General features: G+C 56.1%; 4 protein-coding genes across 4 annotated transcripts; all 4 read left to right on the top strand.

Annotated features, from left to right (window-relative positions):
* Positions 1-127: 127 nt before the first annotated feature.
* VTJ04DRAFT_6037 (uncharacterized protein) lies at positions 128-3,409 on the top strand (the record flags this gene model as incomplete). The annotated part of the gene is made up of 1 exon (XM_069364216.1): positions 128-3,409. The coding sequence occupies one exon, from the start codon at positions 128-130 to the stop codon at positions 3,407-3,409; it is 3,282 nt and encodes a 1,093-aa protein (XP_069218064.1).
* Positions 3,410-4,518: 1,109 nt separating this feature from the next.
* Positions 4,519-5,676, top strand: VTJ04DRAFT_6036 (uncharacterized protein; the record flags this gene model as incomplete). Its single annotated transcript, XM_069364215.1, has 1 exon — positions 4,519-5,676. One exon carries the CDS (start codon positions 4,519-4,521, stop codon positions 5,674-5,676), a length of 1,158 nt encoding a protein of 385 aa, XP_069218063.1.
* Positions 5,677-6,564: 888 nt separating this feature from the next.
* Positions 6,565-7,868, top strand: VTJ04DRAFT_6035 (uncharacterized protein; the record flags this gene model as incomplete). The annotated part of the gene is made up of 4 exons (XM_069364214.1): positions 6,565-6,717; positions 6,800-7,290; positions 7,357-7,421; positions 7,486-7,868. The coding sequence occupies 4 exons, from the start codon at positions 6,565-6,567 to the stop codon at positions 7,866-7,868; spliced, it is 1,092 nt and encodes a 363-aa protein (XP_069218062.1).
* Positions 7,869-8,978: 1,110 nt separating this feature from the next.
* Positions 8,979-15,068, top strand: VTJ04DRAFT_6034 (uncharacterized protein; the record flags this gene model as incomplete). The annotated part of the gene is made up of 9 exons (XM_069364213.1): positions 8,979-9,380; positions 9,451-9,516; positions 9,569-10,852; positions 10,911-12,083; positions 12,135-13,448; positions 13,508-13,603; positions 13,658-13,693; positions 13,751-13,862; positions 13,918-15,068. The coding sequence occupies 9 exons, from the start codon at positions 8,979-8,981 to the stop codon at positions 15,066-15,068; spliced, it is 5,634 nt and encodes a 1,877-aa protein (XP_069218061.1).
* Positions 15,069-15,654: the final 586 nt, after the last annotated feature.

The raw sequence follows: 15,654 nt of genomic DNA, 5'->3' as shown, positions 1-15,654 counted from the left end.
TATAAATTGGGCGTCCCCGTTGCTCAAACTCCTGTCCTTCTCTTTCACTCTTCACCATCCTCCAAGACATCTCAAGACAACCACTCCTTCCACCCATTCAGCATCTCCATTTCAACGGCCGCCGACCATGTCTCACGTCCACGTTTGCGGCCTGTACTATCTGGTCCCCCAGCCCAAGAATCAGTACTACTACCAACCACCCCAGCGCCACTACCTGCCCCAACTCTCCCTCTCGGTCAAGTCCAAGATCGTCGCCACCACCAGTCGGACTGTCCTCACTCAGACCTTCGTCAACCCCAAGAACGAAGTCATTCCTGAGCTGAGGTACACCTTCCCCCTGTACGATGGCGTCTCCGTTGTGGGTTTCGTTTGCACCATCAACGATGAACGCGTCATCCGCGGCGTTGTGAAGGAGCGAGCCGAGGCCCGCAAGGTCTACCAGGAGGCCGTTGACAGGGGCGAAACTGCTGGCTTGCTGGAGCAGCTGCCTGACGCCAGCGACGTCTTCACTACCACCGTTGGCAACGTCCCAGCAAACGCCACCCTGAAGGTCGATATTACCTACCTCGGGGAGCTCAAGCATGATGCCGAGGTCGACGGCGTCCGTTTCACCATCCCAACTAGCATTGCCCCGCGTTACGGCAACTACCCTGGTGAGGTCTTGCAGTCCAACGTTTCTTCCTCGCAAACAGGCATCAGCATCGTCGTCGATGTCGAACTGCCTGACGGAAGCAACGTCAAGAACGTCCAATCGCCGTCCCACCCCATCTCGGTCACTCTCGGCAACACGGCCGACGGTGCCGCCAGGGGTGCGGAGATGTCGCTCCAAAAGGCCTCAGCGACGCTCTCACAATCCGAAACCTCCCTGGGCAACGACTTCGTTCTCCAGGTTGTGGCCACCAATACCAACCGGCCCGTCGCCGTCCTCGAGACCCATCCTACCTTCCCCAACCAGCGCGCCCTGATGGCCACCCTTGTGCCCAAGTTCAATCTTCCACAGTCCAAGCCTGAAATCGTCTTCCTCTGCGACCGCTCAGGCTCCATGGGCATGGGCGAACGGATTCCTAACCTCAAGAAGGCCCTTCAACTCTTCCTCAAGTCTCTGCCCGTCGGCGTCAAGTTCAACATCTGCTCCTTCGGCAGCCACTTCAAGTTCCTGTTCTCAGGCGGCTCAAAGACCTACGATGAGTCAACGCTCAAGAAGGCGATGAAGGAAGTGGAAACGTTTGACGCCAACTTTGGCGGAACCGAGATTTATGAACCCATGAAGGCTGCCTTTGAGAAGCGCCACGAGGACATGGACCTTGAGGTGTTCCTTCTCACCGACGGCGAGATTTGGGATCAGAACCGCCTGTTCACGCTGGTGAGCGACGAGGTAGCCAAGACCAAGGGCAAGGTTCGCGTTTTTACACTGGGCATCGGTAACGACGTTAGCCACGCGCTCATCGAAGGCGTCGCCAATGCCGGCAACGGCTTCAGCCAGTCGGTCGGCGATACGGAAAACATGAATAGCAAGGTCGTGCGTATGCTCAAGGCCTCTCTTACCCCTCACATCAACGACTACACGCTCGAGGTTAAGTACGGCGCCGAGCCGGCCGGTGACGCTCCAGATGACGACGACTTTGAGGTGGTGGAGAAGGTCATGGACGCCCTTTCCCTCGAGGTCACCGAGGCGCCTCCTCCTGAGTACACCCCGTCGGCAGCTGAAGGGAAGAAGCCCATTTCCCTCTTCGACGAATCGGCCGACCCCGACACCCCTATGACGGACGCCACCGTCGACAACAATACCGCCGGCGGCAAGTACTCTCACGTCCCCCCGGTGCCGGAGCCCAAGCTTCTGCAAGCCCCGTTCGCCATCCCACCCCTTTATCCCTTCAACCGCACGACCGTTTACCTGCTGCTCTCCCCGGGATCGGTTCAGAAGCAGCCCAAGTCGGTCGTGCTGCGCGGGACTTCGCAATACGGACCACTCGAGCTCGAAGTCCCCGTCACCATCCTCGAGGAGCCGGGCGAGACGATCCACCAGCTTGCCGCGCGCAAGGCGGTGCGCGAGCTCGAGGACGGACGCGGCTGGATCTTCCACGCCCGCGACGCCACCGACTCTGCCAACCCTTTGCTCAAGGACAAGTATCCCGGCCGCTTCTCCGACATGGTTGAGCGCGAGGCCGTCAGGCTGGGCGTGCGCTTCCAGGTCGGCGGGAAGTGGTGCAGCTTCGTCGCTGTCGAGGCGAACGACGAGCCCAGAGACGAGGTCAGCGATGGCCAAGCCGTTGAGGCAGAGGAGCTGTCATTGGAGTTACACGCCGCCACGCCCGCGATGAAGGGGGCGAGGCGTCAGATGACGGCAAAGAAAACAACCTCCGGTCCCGCGCTGCGTGCGAGGCTTGCAAGCTTCGCTGCCCGTAAGGCGGCGGTGCCATCTCCCTCCATGGGCGGCATCCCGCAAGTAGGCTTCGCCAGTCCAGCTAGTAAGAGACGCCGCGTGGCCAGAACTGGCATCAGCCAAGCATCGGAAAAGAAGGAGGTAATGCTAACGTCCACGCCAGAGCCTACGCCTTTCGGAGTGCAACATGTGCAACTAATGTCATCCCTACAATCGCCACAACAATGCCCGCCCGGCATGGTCTACGCGCAACCGCAATGCGGGGTGCAACAACAGCAACAACAGTCCGTGAAACGCCGCTTCCTCAGTAGCATGCTGTCCAAGCGTTCCTCGGCTGCTCCTCCGCCTCCTCCGCCGCCAGCTCCGATGCCAATGGCTAGCGCGCCCCCGCCAGGAGGCGCTCAGTCCTACGGCGGAGGTGAGATGCATCACTTGGATTGCAACCTGAATGACCTCGAGGGGATCGTGAAGTCGTCGTCGCGGTCATCGCGGGCGGCGTCTTTCGACATCGAAGCAGATGTCTGCAATGAGGAGGAGGTGGTAGAGGAGGAGGAGGATGCTCAAGGGTTCGGGTTGTACGACTCAGCCACTCCTGCTGCCCCGCCCGTTCCCTCGATTCCTGCTCCCGTTCCGCCTCCTCCGGCTCCAGTTGGCGGCTCGGCGCCGACCAGGGTGGGAGCCAACTTGGACGAGGACGCCCAGCTGTCTCTGCTCGTCTCCTGGCAGGGCTTCACCGGCTCGTGGAAGTGGGAGACCGAGCTGCTGGAGCTAGTCTTCGGGAAGAAGAAGGTGGACATCCCCGCACACCTTGGTGGCAAGAAGGCGAGCGAAGCGCTCGCGACGGCCGTGGTGCTGGTGTTTTTGGCGGGAAGACTTGCCATGAAGAAGGATGAGTGGGAGATGATGGCGGATAAGGCGAAGGATTGGTTGGAGGAGGAGTTGAGGAGGATCAAGGCGGGGATGGGCCCGGATGACTGGCTTGCAGAGGCGAGGGGCTTCATGGAGAAGCAGGGAGTTAAGTTCTAAGTGACGAGGTAAAAACATGGAGTTTGGGACTTGGCATATAGGGATCATTGCTGCTTTGCCTGGACGGTATACTTCCTGGGCTCTTCTGGACACTTGGGAACTGGACAGTAATCACGAAGGTCTTGGGTCTATTTGATGGTGTTTACTTATGGAGCTTTGGTAGCAATGGAGATCTTTGTTTTGACCTGATAGAATACTGATGTGATGTGCCTGTAAGCCCTTGGGTTCGATTGAAAGATGTCTCAGCTGAGACGTCCATATGACGTGATACATAGGAATTCCTAGCTTCTAGACAAGACGTAGTTAGCATACAGGTTCCTGAGCCGTAGGGGGGAAAGCATTATAACTTTTGTATGTACATATGTACCGACGGTTCCTGCATGAGCCGTTGACAAAGGAGGGTGGCTAAGCCAGGGGCATTTTATCCGGGTCCGGCCCGAGCCTTTTGGCTCTCGCTTGAACATGTTTCTCAACGACGTCTTTACGGGAGCGATGTTTCGACCAAACAGCGATTGGTGCGCCTAGGCTCCGGGTTATGATGCCATCCTGGTTCCAAAGCCCAAGCGCCGGGAAGGCTACCCGCCAGACCGGCGTTGAGGTCTTTGCCGAGATAGCTTTGCCGATGTGGACGATGTAAACTGTGAATCCTACCTCGATCCACAAATGCCAGTAAACGCCCAACCTGAATGGCTGCTCATCGCGAGCTTACTAGGTAAAATTGGAAACGCACTGCTCCTCGGGCCTCGCCCGCCAGCCGCTCGGAAAAATAGATCGCAGGCTCTCGGCCAGCTCAGGGACTGGAGCGCTTCCCAAACCGCCATCGAACCGGCGGCAGCCGGGCCGGAGACATGCCGTTCGCGGGCCTAGTACGAGATGGAGTCCGCGCAAAAACTGGAAGCCGTACTGTTCAACCCGAAGCCGGGTATAGTCATGAAACAGGGTTGCATTCTCGCCTGAATGTAAACACTAGGAGGAGGAAGGGCCCTCTGGAGGGTATCCGGGGATATATATGACCAAGCTCCGTCGCCATTTTGACTCCAATCCAGCCATCAGGCCTGCCTGTCTCAGCCAACTACACCATCGAGCCCTAGACAACCGTTGCAACCACCATGGGCCTGAGCTTCAAGACCCTCCTGTCGCTCGCCGCCGCGGCGGGCGCCGCCCTGGCTGCTCCTCCCAAGCCGTCCCCGTTCTTCCTCAACCACACTATCTATAAGCCTCCGAGCACGGCAGATCGTATCATGTACCCTCGCATTGCCGAGCTCCGCGACGGTACTCTCCTGGTCACGGCCAACGTGTTCGGCAGCAGCTTCTTCGGCCCAGGCGCCGACGGCAGCCTGGCTTCCTTCCCCGTCTTCGAGAGCCGCGATGAGGGCCGCACCTGGAAGTGGATCTCCAACATCACCGACCAGGTCAACGGGTGGGGCATGAACGCGCAGCCGGCGATCCTCGAGCTGCGCCGGCCCATCGGCGGGTATCGCCCGGGCACGGTGCTCGCGGCGGGCAACAGCTGGAGCGGCAGCGGGACGCGCATCGAGCTATACGCCAGCAAGGACAAGGGCCGCACGTGGGAGTACGTCAGCCGGGTTGCCGAGGGCGGCAGGCCCAACACGACCAACGGCGCCGACCCTGTGTGGGAGCCGTTCCTGCTGCACTACGAGGACGAGCTGATCGTCTACTATTCCGACCAGCGCGACCCTAAGCACGGCCAGAAGCTGGCGCACCAGCGGTCCAAGGACCTCAAGAACTGGGGCCCCGTGGTCAACGATGTCGCCTACTACGACGAGTACCTGGCGCGCCCGGGCATGACGGTCGTTGCCGAGATCCCGCCGCTGAAGAAGTGGATCGTGGTGTTCGAGCGTCCCATCGGCAACTCCAGCTCGCACGGCGTCAACTACCCCGTGCACTACCGCATCGCGGACAAGCCGACCGAGTTCGACAAGGCCGAGTCTATTCCGATCGTTATTGACGGCACCTTTGCTCCCAACGCGTCGCCGTATGTGGTGTGGACGCCGTATGGTGGCAAGAACGGTACCATCATTGTTTCGGACGCGGATAATAGCGATGTGTTTTACAACCGCCGCGGAGGCGACCCGGCTGCCTGGAAGCGGGTCAAGACGGGACAACGCGAGGCTTATAGCCGCGCTCTGCACATTTTTGAGAAGCACCCGGAGAGGCTGGCCATCATTGGCGGCGACACGTTCGACGGCAGTGAGTATGAGCTGACCTTGGGTGTCCTGGATCTGAAGAAGTTGCTCAAGGAGTAAGGCAAAGGTCTTGAAATGTGTACCTAGCAGTATTGTCTTGACAATTGATCAAAGTTCTTCGTATTCGTCGTAAAAGCACCTTCGTATGCGTACACCCCCTGAGTTTGAGGCTAGGTGAAGAGGTGGAGATATTGTCAAGCTCACATCCTTCGATGACACCATGCATGACTTGACTGGCATCAGGATGGCCATACTTCGACGTCAACAGTGTCCCACCATTCGATCGATATCGCTGACGTAGTCTCAACCTCACATCAGAAGTAACGCACAAGGTCATCACTCCCATCAACAAGACCGAGACGTTAAGCAAGTTACCCAATTAGGAAAGAGTGGGCTTTGTTAAGCCAGGTCTAAGTGACAATGAGACGCCTCGGGCCGGAGACTGGCCGCACCATCTGAAGTTGCGTGAAGGGATCTGCAGGCCGAAGAGGATCACACAGCGATCTTTTGCTACTCTTCAGGGTTACCGCAATTGCATGTCCGGGTTTACTAGGACGTCGGGACTGGATCGGAGTTTAACAAGGCGCTCAGGCTCTGGGGAAACCTGGGGGGTGTCGCCAAGCCGAGATGTCTTGGGATGAAATGCATCTTGTCAGTTTGATCGCCTCCGATCCCCAAGCGGGCATCACCACCAGGGCGTTTCCGGGGAGCGGAACAAGAGACTACCGACAGAGCCCGAGCGTGCTGAAAGTGCGGAGGTTGATGATCTTGGACTACGGTCAGGGGTTAATAATATCAACGCCTCGCCGACCGGCACTGGGAAGCCACTTGCATCACACAACCCTCACACTCACTTACATTCCATCCTTTTGCTCAGACCAACATCGCGACTATCAGCGATACCACGCTCGTTTTTGGTGACATGCCGCTGGACGCTTCCTGTGAGCCATGGCGAGCGTGGAGGACTATGGTCCTCGACTGAACGCCACCATCTGGCCCCTTACGGGTGTAGCCGCTCTCTTTCTTAGCTTGCGCATCTACTGCAAGGTGCTGAGGCACCGGCCGCTCGCCTGGGACGACTACGTTCTGGTGGCGAGCTGGGTAAGTGAGCACTGCGACATAGCAGAGGCGTTGGACCACGTAATCGATTCATAGCTAACGACCATTTCCCCGTATTAATCAGCTCGCCCTGGCAACCTCATGCTCCCTCCTCTCCGTTATCACCACGCTTGGCTACGGGCGACATAACGATGACATTCCCCAGGTACACTTCAACACGGTGCTGCTCGTTTCCTACATGGCGGGCTTCTTCTCCATCCTTGCCGCATGTTGGAGCAAACTCTCCTTCGCAATCACCCTTCTGCGAATCTCGGCCACCAGCCGGTTCTTCACACGCCTCCTGTGGGCCACCATCATCATTGTGAACCTTGTATTTGCGACAAACGCAACGGCACACTGGGTCCAGTGCTGGCCGCCTCCCCGCCTCTGGAATGGCGACGCTCCGGGGAAATGCTGGCGTCGTATTGTCATGATTCGGCTGAACATTGCCGTGTCCGCCTTTTCGGGATCAGTCGATATTCTCATGGCTTTGTTGCCTTGGATTATCGTGTGGAACGCCGCTATTAGCAGGCGTGAGAAGCTGAGCGCTTTATTTGCCAGCAGCATGGGCGTCTTGTGAGTGATGATCGCTACTGACACCTGAGGAGATGTCATGATTCTAACCACAGTTGACTCGGTCAGTGCCGGAATAACTTCCTTCCTTAAGATTAAAACCATCGACCCCGGAATTGGGAGCAAAGATATGCGTAAGCACTCCAGTGTTCTCAGGTGACGAATCTCCTGACCCCAGCTAATAATACTTGGACACAGTCGATAGCGTCAATCTTCTCATTTTCGGGACGGCAGAAAGCGCCGTTACCATCATTGCCGTGTCTATCCCGATCCTTCGAGCGCTCCTTTATGTGAGCGGCACGGCGCCCAAACCGCCTTCGACGTTCTTTCTCGGGGAGTCATTGCCCTCTTCAGATTCACTCTCTGTCCCAAAGGACATATCCAATATTGCCGACATTGAACAACAACAACAACCAGAACAGCGATCGGTGACCCCGTATCAGCTGCCCATGCCGGATGTTTTGACGTCATTTTCGATTGAGGAGGGTCTAGGAAGGTCTGTGGTGGAGAAGGACGAACAGCCCTCTTCGAACTCGAGGTTTGAGTTCGATTTCGGATTCTCTAAGGAGTCTAAGGCATGAAGGCCCTCTGAATCTAAGTGTTCTTTTTGTCTGTTGAGCTTGATACTTTGACGGGCGTTCTCGTGGTCTTTGAAGGCGCCGTTGATTGAAGCAGGGGTTTGCGGATATCAGGGACAGGCGACATTCCATGGATTTCAGGAATCATTTCTCATCATTGACATATCAACTCAGGCGTCGTATTATTTAGTTGTTGAACGCCGTGACTTCAAAAATAACTCTGTTGATGCGGCCACGAGTCAGTGCAATTCATATAATTAAGGCTTGGCTGAGCTGTAATGCTTCGCTCAATTCTTTGCAAGGCATACGGAGTCCCCATCGGACATACGGAGGGCTCCGTACTCCGTACCTATGAGTATGAGGTCGTCCCGGTAATAATATAAGGGCAACATCTTTCGTTCGGATCGTGTGACACCAAAAACGAATCCGTTGATGGTGCCACTAGTCAGAGCACCCTATATAGCGTCTCCGACGTGTACTCAACAGATAGCATGCGGTGGAACCAGAATCCAAGTCATTATTACATGCTGAGATCCAGCTGTGGCTTGAAATTCATTGCTTGATAGACAACTCAAGATCTTGGGATGCGCGGCTGAAGTTCCTTTCCAAGGTGCAATTCTTGTGTAACCATCGCTAAGGGGCAGGTGTTTGTCGACATGCCAAACCTCACCATCCACAACCCATACCCCGTACGTGCCGCACCGCTAGGCGCATGATCCCACCGCAGCCCGCATGCAGTTGGTTCCAACACATCCACTCCACAACGCTTCCTGAAAGGCTGGGTTGTTGCACTTGCGTTGCACAAGCCATGATTGGCTCGTGATGGCCCTGTCGCCGCCAGCCTCGTCAAGGCCCTGGTCGACGTTGTCGGTGATGCTCGATAACCATGCGGGCTGACATGGGTGCGGAAAGTCTGGCCCGCCCCGCTTCGGCACCCCAGCAACTGCGCCGTCGACTTGTCGATACGACACGGCGCAGGCGACTCGCGCTTGGGGAGTGACTTTTTTACATCTTCCGGTCCTGTCGCTTCTCGCCGGCGATGAGCCGCAACCCTTGATCTCCTCGACGTCAGGACAGCCCAAAACTGGGCACGACGAAACATATGCGCTCGCAATGAGTGCTCCTGCTCCCAATCCGTCAGAGGACCGTGCAGTTCGGGGAGTGGACGGTCAAGATGTCCTGCGCTCAGGGGATATGACAATACACAACGGGGTGGCAGGCAAGGACACGGACAACAATGCTGCGATACCAACTTCATTCGGGGCGCCTCTGGACGTGGCGCCTGAAACCTCGAACTTCATGCCCAAAGTCGAGGGCGGAGAGATCATCAATCCAGCCCATACAGTACCCGGTACCGGAGACGATAAGAAGCCAGAAGCGACTGGGTCCAGAACCAGGAGATTGGCAAAATGGGGTTTGTCCAGAACCGCGGGAGATGGGAAGGCTGTGCAGCCCGGGCCGTCCGAGCAGCAGGGTCAACAGCCGGTGAAAGGCATCAAGGAAACGGAGAAGAAGGTAAGGAAGAGAGTCACTGGAGGCTGAAAAGGGGTGACAAGGCGGAAAGGCTGACAAACGTGACCAAAAGCCCGAAAGGATTGACAGATTGGCCAGGAAGGCAGGGCCTGCCAAACTTGAAGAGCCAAAGCCTGAAGTAGGTGTCCGTCCCACAGAATGGACGGTGAGGTGGTTGCTAACCAACCCAGGAAACCTCTGACCTCCGTATCGTGTACCCTGCCGATACTTCGAACTTCGTTCCGCGTGTCGACATTGTCGCCATCCACGACATCGATGAAACTCTGAGCAAGGCTTTTGTCTACCGCAAGAAGCAGAAACGCCGGGGCCTAGACCCGCGAGACTCTCGCGCCCCATTCCCATCAGCCGGAATCATCAGTCAGGATGGCGAATATGGCCTAGGGACAGCTGGAACACCGGGCCTCAGTCGCTCCAAGGCAAAATACGGACCGTCTTCTTCCATCACGAGAAAGAAAGTCGCCCCTGAGCCTAGCTGGTTCATGCAGCAATGGCTCAAAGACCCTGGGCCGGGAGTAGGCAGCTCCGTAGACCCTTCCGCAGATGGCCAAGGGCTTCCATCTCGCCCCAATTCTTCTCCGGCACCTCGTCCTTCGTCGGCCCCAGGCGATGATTCCCAAGAACCAACTTTTTTCCAGGAGATTATGTTGGAAGAAGAATCCCCTTTCGGGCTGCCTTCGGTCCCAGAATATGAGCGCGCATCCCCGTTCGGAGACACGCACAGTGAGACCTCTCGGAGGCCCGTGCACAGAATGTCGACATTCGAAAAGAAGAAGCCGGGGAACCGGATTTCTGCGCTCATTGAGGAAGAAAGAGTATCCAGTGTTGGCGACCTGGGTGAGCGCCGGCGGATCCTTCTTGACGTGCAGTCCGACCGACAATCCTCCATCGATCCCTCCACCGAAAAGCGCGTCAACTGGCTCACCGACCTCGACATGCTGCCATCTCAAATTCCCGGCGCCCGCGTTATGTGCTACACGTACAAGGGTGTCGAGAAGGTCGCTGAACCCTGGGAGTATCTGACAAAATTGGCCCAGGACATGGTCAGCCGACTCGTTCAAAAGAGGACTTCCGACACTATCGACTATGGACGAGTGCCCATCGTATTTATCGGCAATGGCTTTGGCGCTCTCATTGTCGAGAGAGCAATGATCAGGCTTGCCGTAGAGACGAGGGAGAACCAGGACGCCACGACTGGTTTTCTAAAGGTTGCAAGTCTCGTATTGCTGGACGCCCCTGCTGCTGGTCCAGAGAAGGATGTATTCCCCCGCAGCCGAAGCCAGGAGGCCAAGAAGGCGTGGACCCAGGACTGGATGGGCAAAGCTCGCACCGCCTCGGGAGCCCAATCTCACAAAATTGATGTCTACTCCATGTGGAACAGGCTGTCAAGATTCCTGTCTGCTTATTCAAAGCCCGTCATCTGGCATCATGGCTCCGCAACGGTCGTCAAGGAGAAGGTATGTCATTGCCTTTTGTTGGTTATGTGGGCGCTCAACTGACCTTGACCACCTGTAGAACTCTGAAGCATTGCTCATCATGAAGCAATCCTTGACATCCCATCGTCTCAGCCGGTTCGAGGGGCCCGGAGATATCGACTATCGAGCCATCGTAGATCAGATCAAGAGATCTTTGGTTGCTCTGTGCTCGGTCGCCAAGTCAGACATGCTGACCCAATGCTTGCCCGACTTCCTCAAGGATAAATTCCCTGTGGATTTGCGAGACCATCTGGGCCGGACGGTCTTGCACCTTGCCGTGGGAGCCGGTAACCCGGAAGCTGTCAGGAGGCTCCTTTATCAAGGCAATGCGTCCGTGACTAAAAAGGACAAAGGTGGCAGATCAGCCCTCAACATTGCCGTCCAGGAAGCAGCTCACCTTACTTTCGAATGCGGTGGAAACATCGATCCGGCACGCGAAAAGGCATTCACTCAGATCATCAACCTGCTCATCAAGAATGGGTCCCGTCTAGACGACAGGGATAACGACGGCAGGACGCCATGGGCATATGCTGAGGGCGAGGGCAATCAATGGATCCGCCGATTGAAGGACAAACACCTCGTGATCGGCAGTTCGTCGTCTGCAACTCCCGCGGTCGACACGGTTCGAATGCCGGACCCTGGGCCGCAAATGGAAGCCTGCAAAGCATACGACATGATTCTCGCTGAGGTGTTTCTTCAGAAGAAAAAAGAAAAATTTTCTGAGGTTTTCAATTTTGAAATCCCATCTGTTTTTGACGCCATCTACCGGGGCAACGGGAATGTAGGCACTATTTTGAAGAATGCAAGGCCAGAAAACTTGACAGCGGACCGCGTCCGATGCCGCTGGATACACGTCCCAGCGAACAATGAACAATGGATACACGATCTGTTGATCAGCATGGACATCCATGATGCATCATTGGGCGGCCAACGTCACGAAGGCTCCCGCCTCATCGACCGCTACATGCTCCCTCAAGCACGGCGATACAAACATTTTTACACCACTGTCGCTACGAAGACGCAGCCAGAGACGAAGCCGAAAGCGACCCGGTACAATAGCACTGACAGCGGTGCCACTATCATTCTCAAAGCTGATGAGCTCCCTCCCACACCAGTCGACAATCGGGACTACCAGCGGCTCAAGCATGGCAAGCCGGTCCCATCGCCAGGGCCGGAAATTGTGAGGACAGAGGCCGATGCAATTGTAATATACGTATGTGGTGACACCTCTTTATCTCGATAATCCTGTAACTAACAGCCACAGATGCCCATCTTGGGGTTTGAGCGGCACCGGCATCGCAAGTTCCTTACCCACGCCTTCAGAAAGGCGGATCGGGCCATGCGTATTGCCAACGCTCGCGAGAGCAGTCCTGATTCCAAAGTTCGACGGAGACTGAATCCCAAAGACAATCGCAACGACGACCAAAGCATTGTTACCAGCTCAGATGACGGAGAGTCTAGCGACGCTAAAGAGACGAGCCGACTGTACCCACTTGAAACTCCGGTTCTTCATGCCATCGAGGTTGCCGACAGGGGCCGTGACGTCCAGTTGCTCAGAGGGTACCTGGACTCGAAGAAGGTGAAGCCCGTTCATTGTCGGAGAACACTGGACCAGTTCTCCTACTACATGCTCAGTTCGACCGAAGCTCGCGACAAGAGCCAAGTCGGCTACCGATGGGCCATGGACAAAAGTATCTGTCCGCACCCCAAGAACCGCCCTATCGTCATGGTTGACCAGCTTTGGGCCTGGGCATTCCACGATGGCACTGTTATCACCAGCTCTCCGAGCACGTGGGACAGTCAGGAGGAGTTCAATTTCAGTAGGGTTGTGGTCAGAGAGCTAAAAGAAAACAAGGACCGGCCCATTATCAAGTCCGCCGAAGACCTCCTGCACCTGGTGCTTCGAACAGGTGTCGACTTCTTCAGGAGGAAAGGCCCCTCCAACTTCCAGTTCCACGAATGCTTCCAGTCGTCCATCAACAACGTGTCGGAGAAACAAGGCCAACTCTTTGACAGCTTCCGACAGACGACCAAGCGCTTGCAACGTGGAACCCTGGCCCCTGAAGAGCGCAAGCGCCAAATCGACACTCTGTTCAGTTTGGATGAGGAGACGGAACTGCTGGTCGAGATTATGGATATCCAGGACGAACTCAACATCGTCAAGAACGTCCTCACCCAGCAAAAGGACGTCCTAAATAAGCTACTCAGCCTTTACCCGAAGACCTCCAACAACGCTGCAGGTGATGATGAGCCCACGGTGCAAGGCACTGGATTGGGAAAGGGTGAGTTGCTGGTGCTTCAGAACCTCGTCCAACTCCTCAGGGACCAAACGACGCCCCTCAACAACAACACGCCAGCCCCAAGTTCATTGGATCTCCAGTCCCACCGAAGGGCAGACTCCAGAGGCAAGGGTAAGGATGGCGAGCCACCCTACCAGACCAGCTCTGCGCCTGCCAAGGGTACCAAGAAAGGGATTCTGCAAAACATGGACCTTATGTTGGAGACGATGGGCATTGTAGACAACAACATGCGCATCGTCAACGACATGCTAGATTACGCCGAAAAGGTGGAGAGTTCGGTAAGTGCTTGGGCTGCCCTTTGCCGGTGTTCCAGTAGAGCTTGTGCTGACAGGAACAGCTCGAAAACCTGCTGGATCTGAAGCAAAAGCATGCAAACGGCTGGGAGGCGCGCTTCGCTCGTGAGGGTTCCGAAGAGTCGCAACGGCAGGGAAATGTAAGCTCTTCCACGCTGTCTTGCAAAGGGTGTTTGGCTAACTCAAGGTCTTAGATCATCCTTGTGTTTACTCTCGTCACCGTCGTGTTTGTAGGTTATCTCTCGCCTGATGGTCCAGAAGAGCTCGATGCTAATGACGTGCCCTAGCTCCCCCTGTCATTTATCACTAGCTTCTTCACATTGGAGGCCGATGCGTTCCCCAAGCATCCAGAAACGCAAGAAAATCTGTGGCCATTGTCTTTGGTATCGGCCTATATTTGTAAGTACCCTCTTGCGTCCCATTCCTGATGAACCGTTGTGTTGACCCCTCTAAGTTGGTATCTCCGCCGCCATCTCTATACCGCTCATTGCCCTTGCGCTCTACGTCAACAAGCTTATTGCCTGGGCAAAGGATTTCTACTTCCAGGCCATGAACGCAATCCAGAGCCCCGATGCAGCCCTCCATCCCAACCTGGATGACTCCGATATGGACCACGACTCCGACAAGGAAGAAACCTACAAAGGTGCGCCCTCCAGCAGCCGCTCCGACGACCTGTACGGCTCCAACAAACAACGACTCGGGAGCCTCCGCTCCAAGTCTGCGAAGCGATTGTCTGGCAAACACGATTCCGACTCCAGCCTCTCGGACGACAGCAGCACCATGCGAACCAAGGGACGCTATGCCCCTCTGCTCGGCATCTGGCGCTTCCATGAGCACATCCCGTACCTCCGCAATCTTTGGAGGCGGCGCCGCTACCGCGTTCGCCACGCGCGCTGGCAAAACAACCACTGGAAAGACTCGTACGAAATCGACTACCCGCTCCGCCGCCTGCGCAAACAGGTCCGCGGGTGGACTGTCCGCAGGATTGTGGAACTTCTGGCCTGGCTTGGGTCCAAGAAGCACAAACGCGCGAGGGATAAGGAACGCAGGCGCAAGAGGAAGGAGGAGGAGCGCAGGAAGAGGAGGGAGGCGGGCGGTGACAGCACCACAAGCAGCAGCTCGGGAGAGAGCCACTCGGATGGGAGCGATTCGGAGCTGTCGAGAGGGGTGGCTGCTGGCGCTAGGGAGAAGGTGGATAAGAGGGACTTTGCTAAAAGGTTGGACAGGTTGGCGAGGAAAAGGCAAGCCAGGAAGAATCCTAAGAAGGCTTCGAGCTTGTCCGGGTCGTGGGAACGACCTCCCAGTCGGGGGCTGTCGGATGAGCCGTGGGATGGCCAAGCCTTGGATGAGCTGTCAAACAAGACCAGGTCTAGGGGCTCTCGGCCAGACATGAGCGTTTTTGATGAGGAAGGGTTTGAGTCCAGCTGGAGAGGAGACGGGGATATGGACGAAAAGGCAAAGGCGAGGTGGGATAGACTTTCCTGGCTGAGGCTGAGAAGGAGTTTGCGGGATCGGGAGAGGGCGGCGCCTGTGGATGAAGAAAAGGAGATCGGGGGGAGGAGGAGCGGGAAGGGTCTGACGGGGACAGCTAATAGGTTTGAATAGAAGGTAATTAATTAATGAGGGAGGAGTTTGGCGTAGTTGGGATACTCAACACCCAGATAGAACGACACGAGTTTGGTAATGTAGATACCCAACGCGATTATATTGGTATGTCATGCATGAGATGCCTGGTCATGGGATATCAAATCGGTCGTCTCCTGGGCTCCGTCTGTACTCTGTAATAGACCTCACAAATCTTGCTTTCACCCTAAGCGGAAACATCAAACTCATCCTGAGAGACCCAAAACTTGATTCTCCCAATGGTCTCGGATGTTTCTCCCAAGGCGTCGGGGAGCCTTGTTCGCGTCTCTTCTTCTAACATCAAGCAAACACTTGGTTGGGGCGGACATATGTTTTTTGGTGGAGACCCTTTCTGCAAGTCACTCGACTCGACAGCTCCTTCCACGACGCTTCTCTGACAAAAGGAGCAGAATCTTCACAGCGGCGCAGCATGTAACATGACCAAACTTCACTCCAACGGCCAAGCCGAAGCAGATGGGCTAAGCAGAAAGGGGTAGGAGGCTCTTACGGTGACATTGGGCTGTTGAACTGAGGAGCAAAAGTTCCAGTTTCATGCCCTGACACAACG

This window comes from Mycothermus thermophilus, assembly GCF_041956435.1.
Source record: "Mycothermus thermophilus strain CBS 625.91 unplaced genomic scaffold VTJ04scaffold_4, whole genome shotgun sequence".
Lineage (NCBI taxonomy): Eukaryota > Fungi > Ascomycota > Sordariomycetes > Sordariales > Chaetomiaceae > Mycothermus > Mycothermus thermophilus.
Note: the sequence above shows the minus strand (reverse complement) of the source record. Positions and strands in the feature narration are given on the sequence as shown.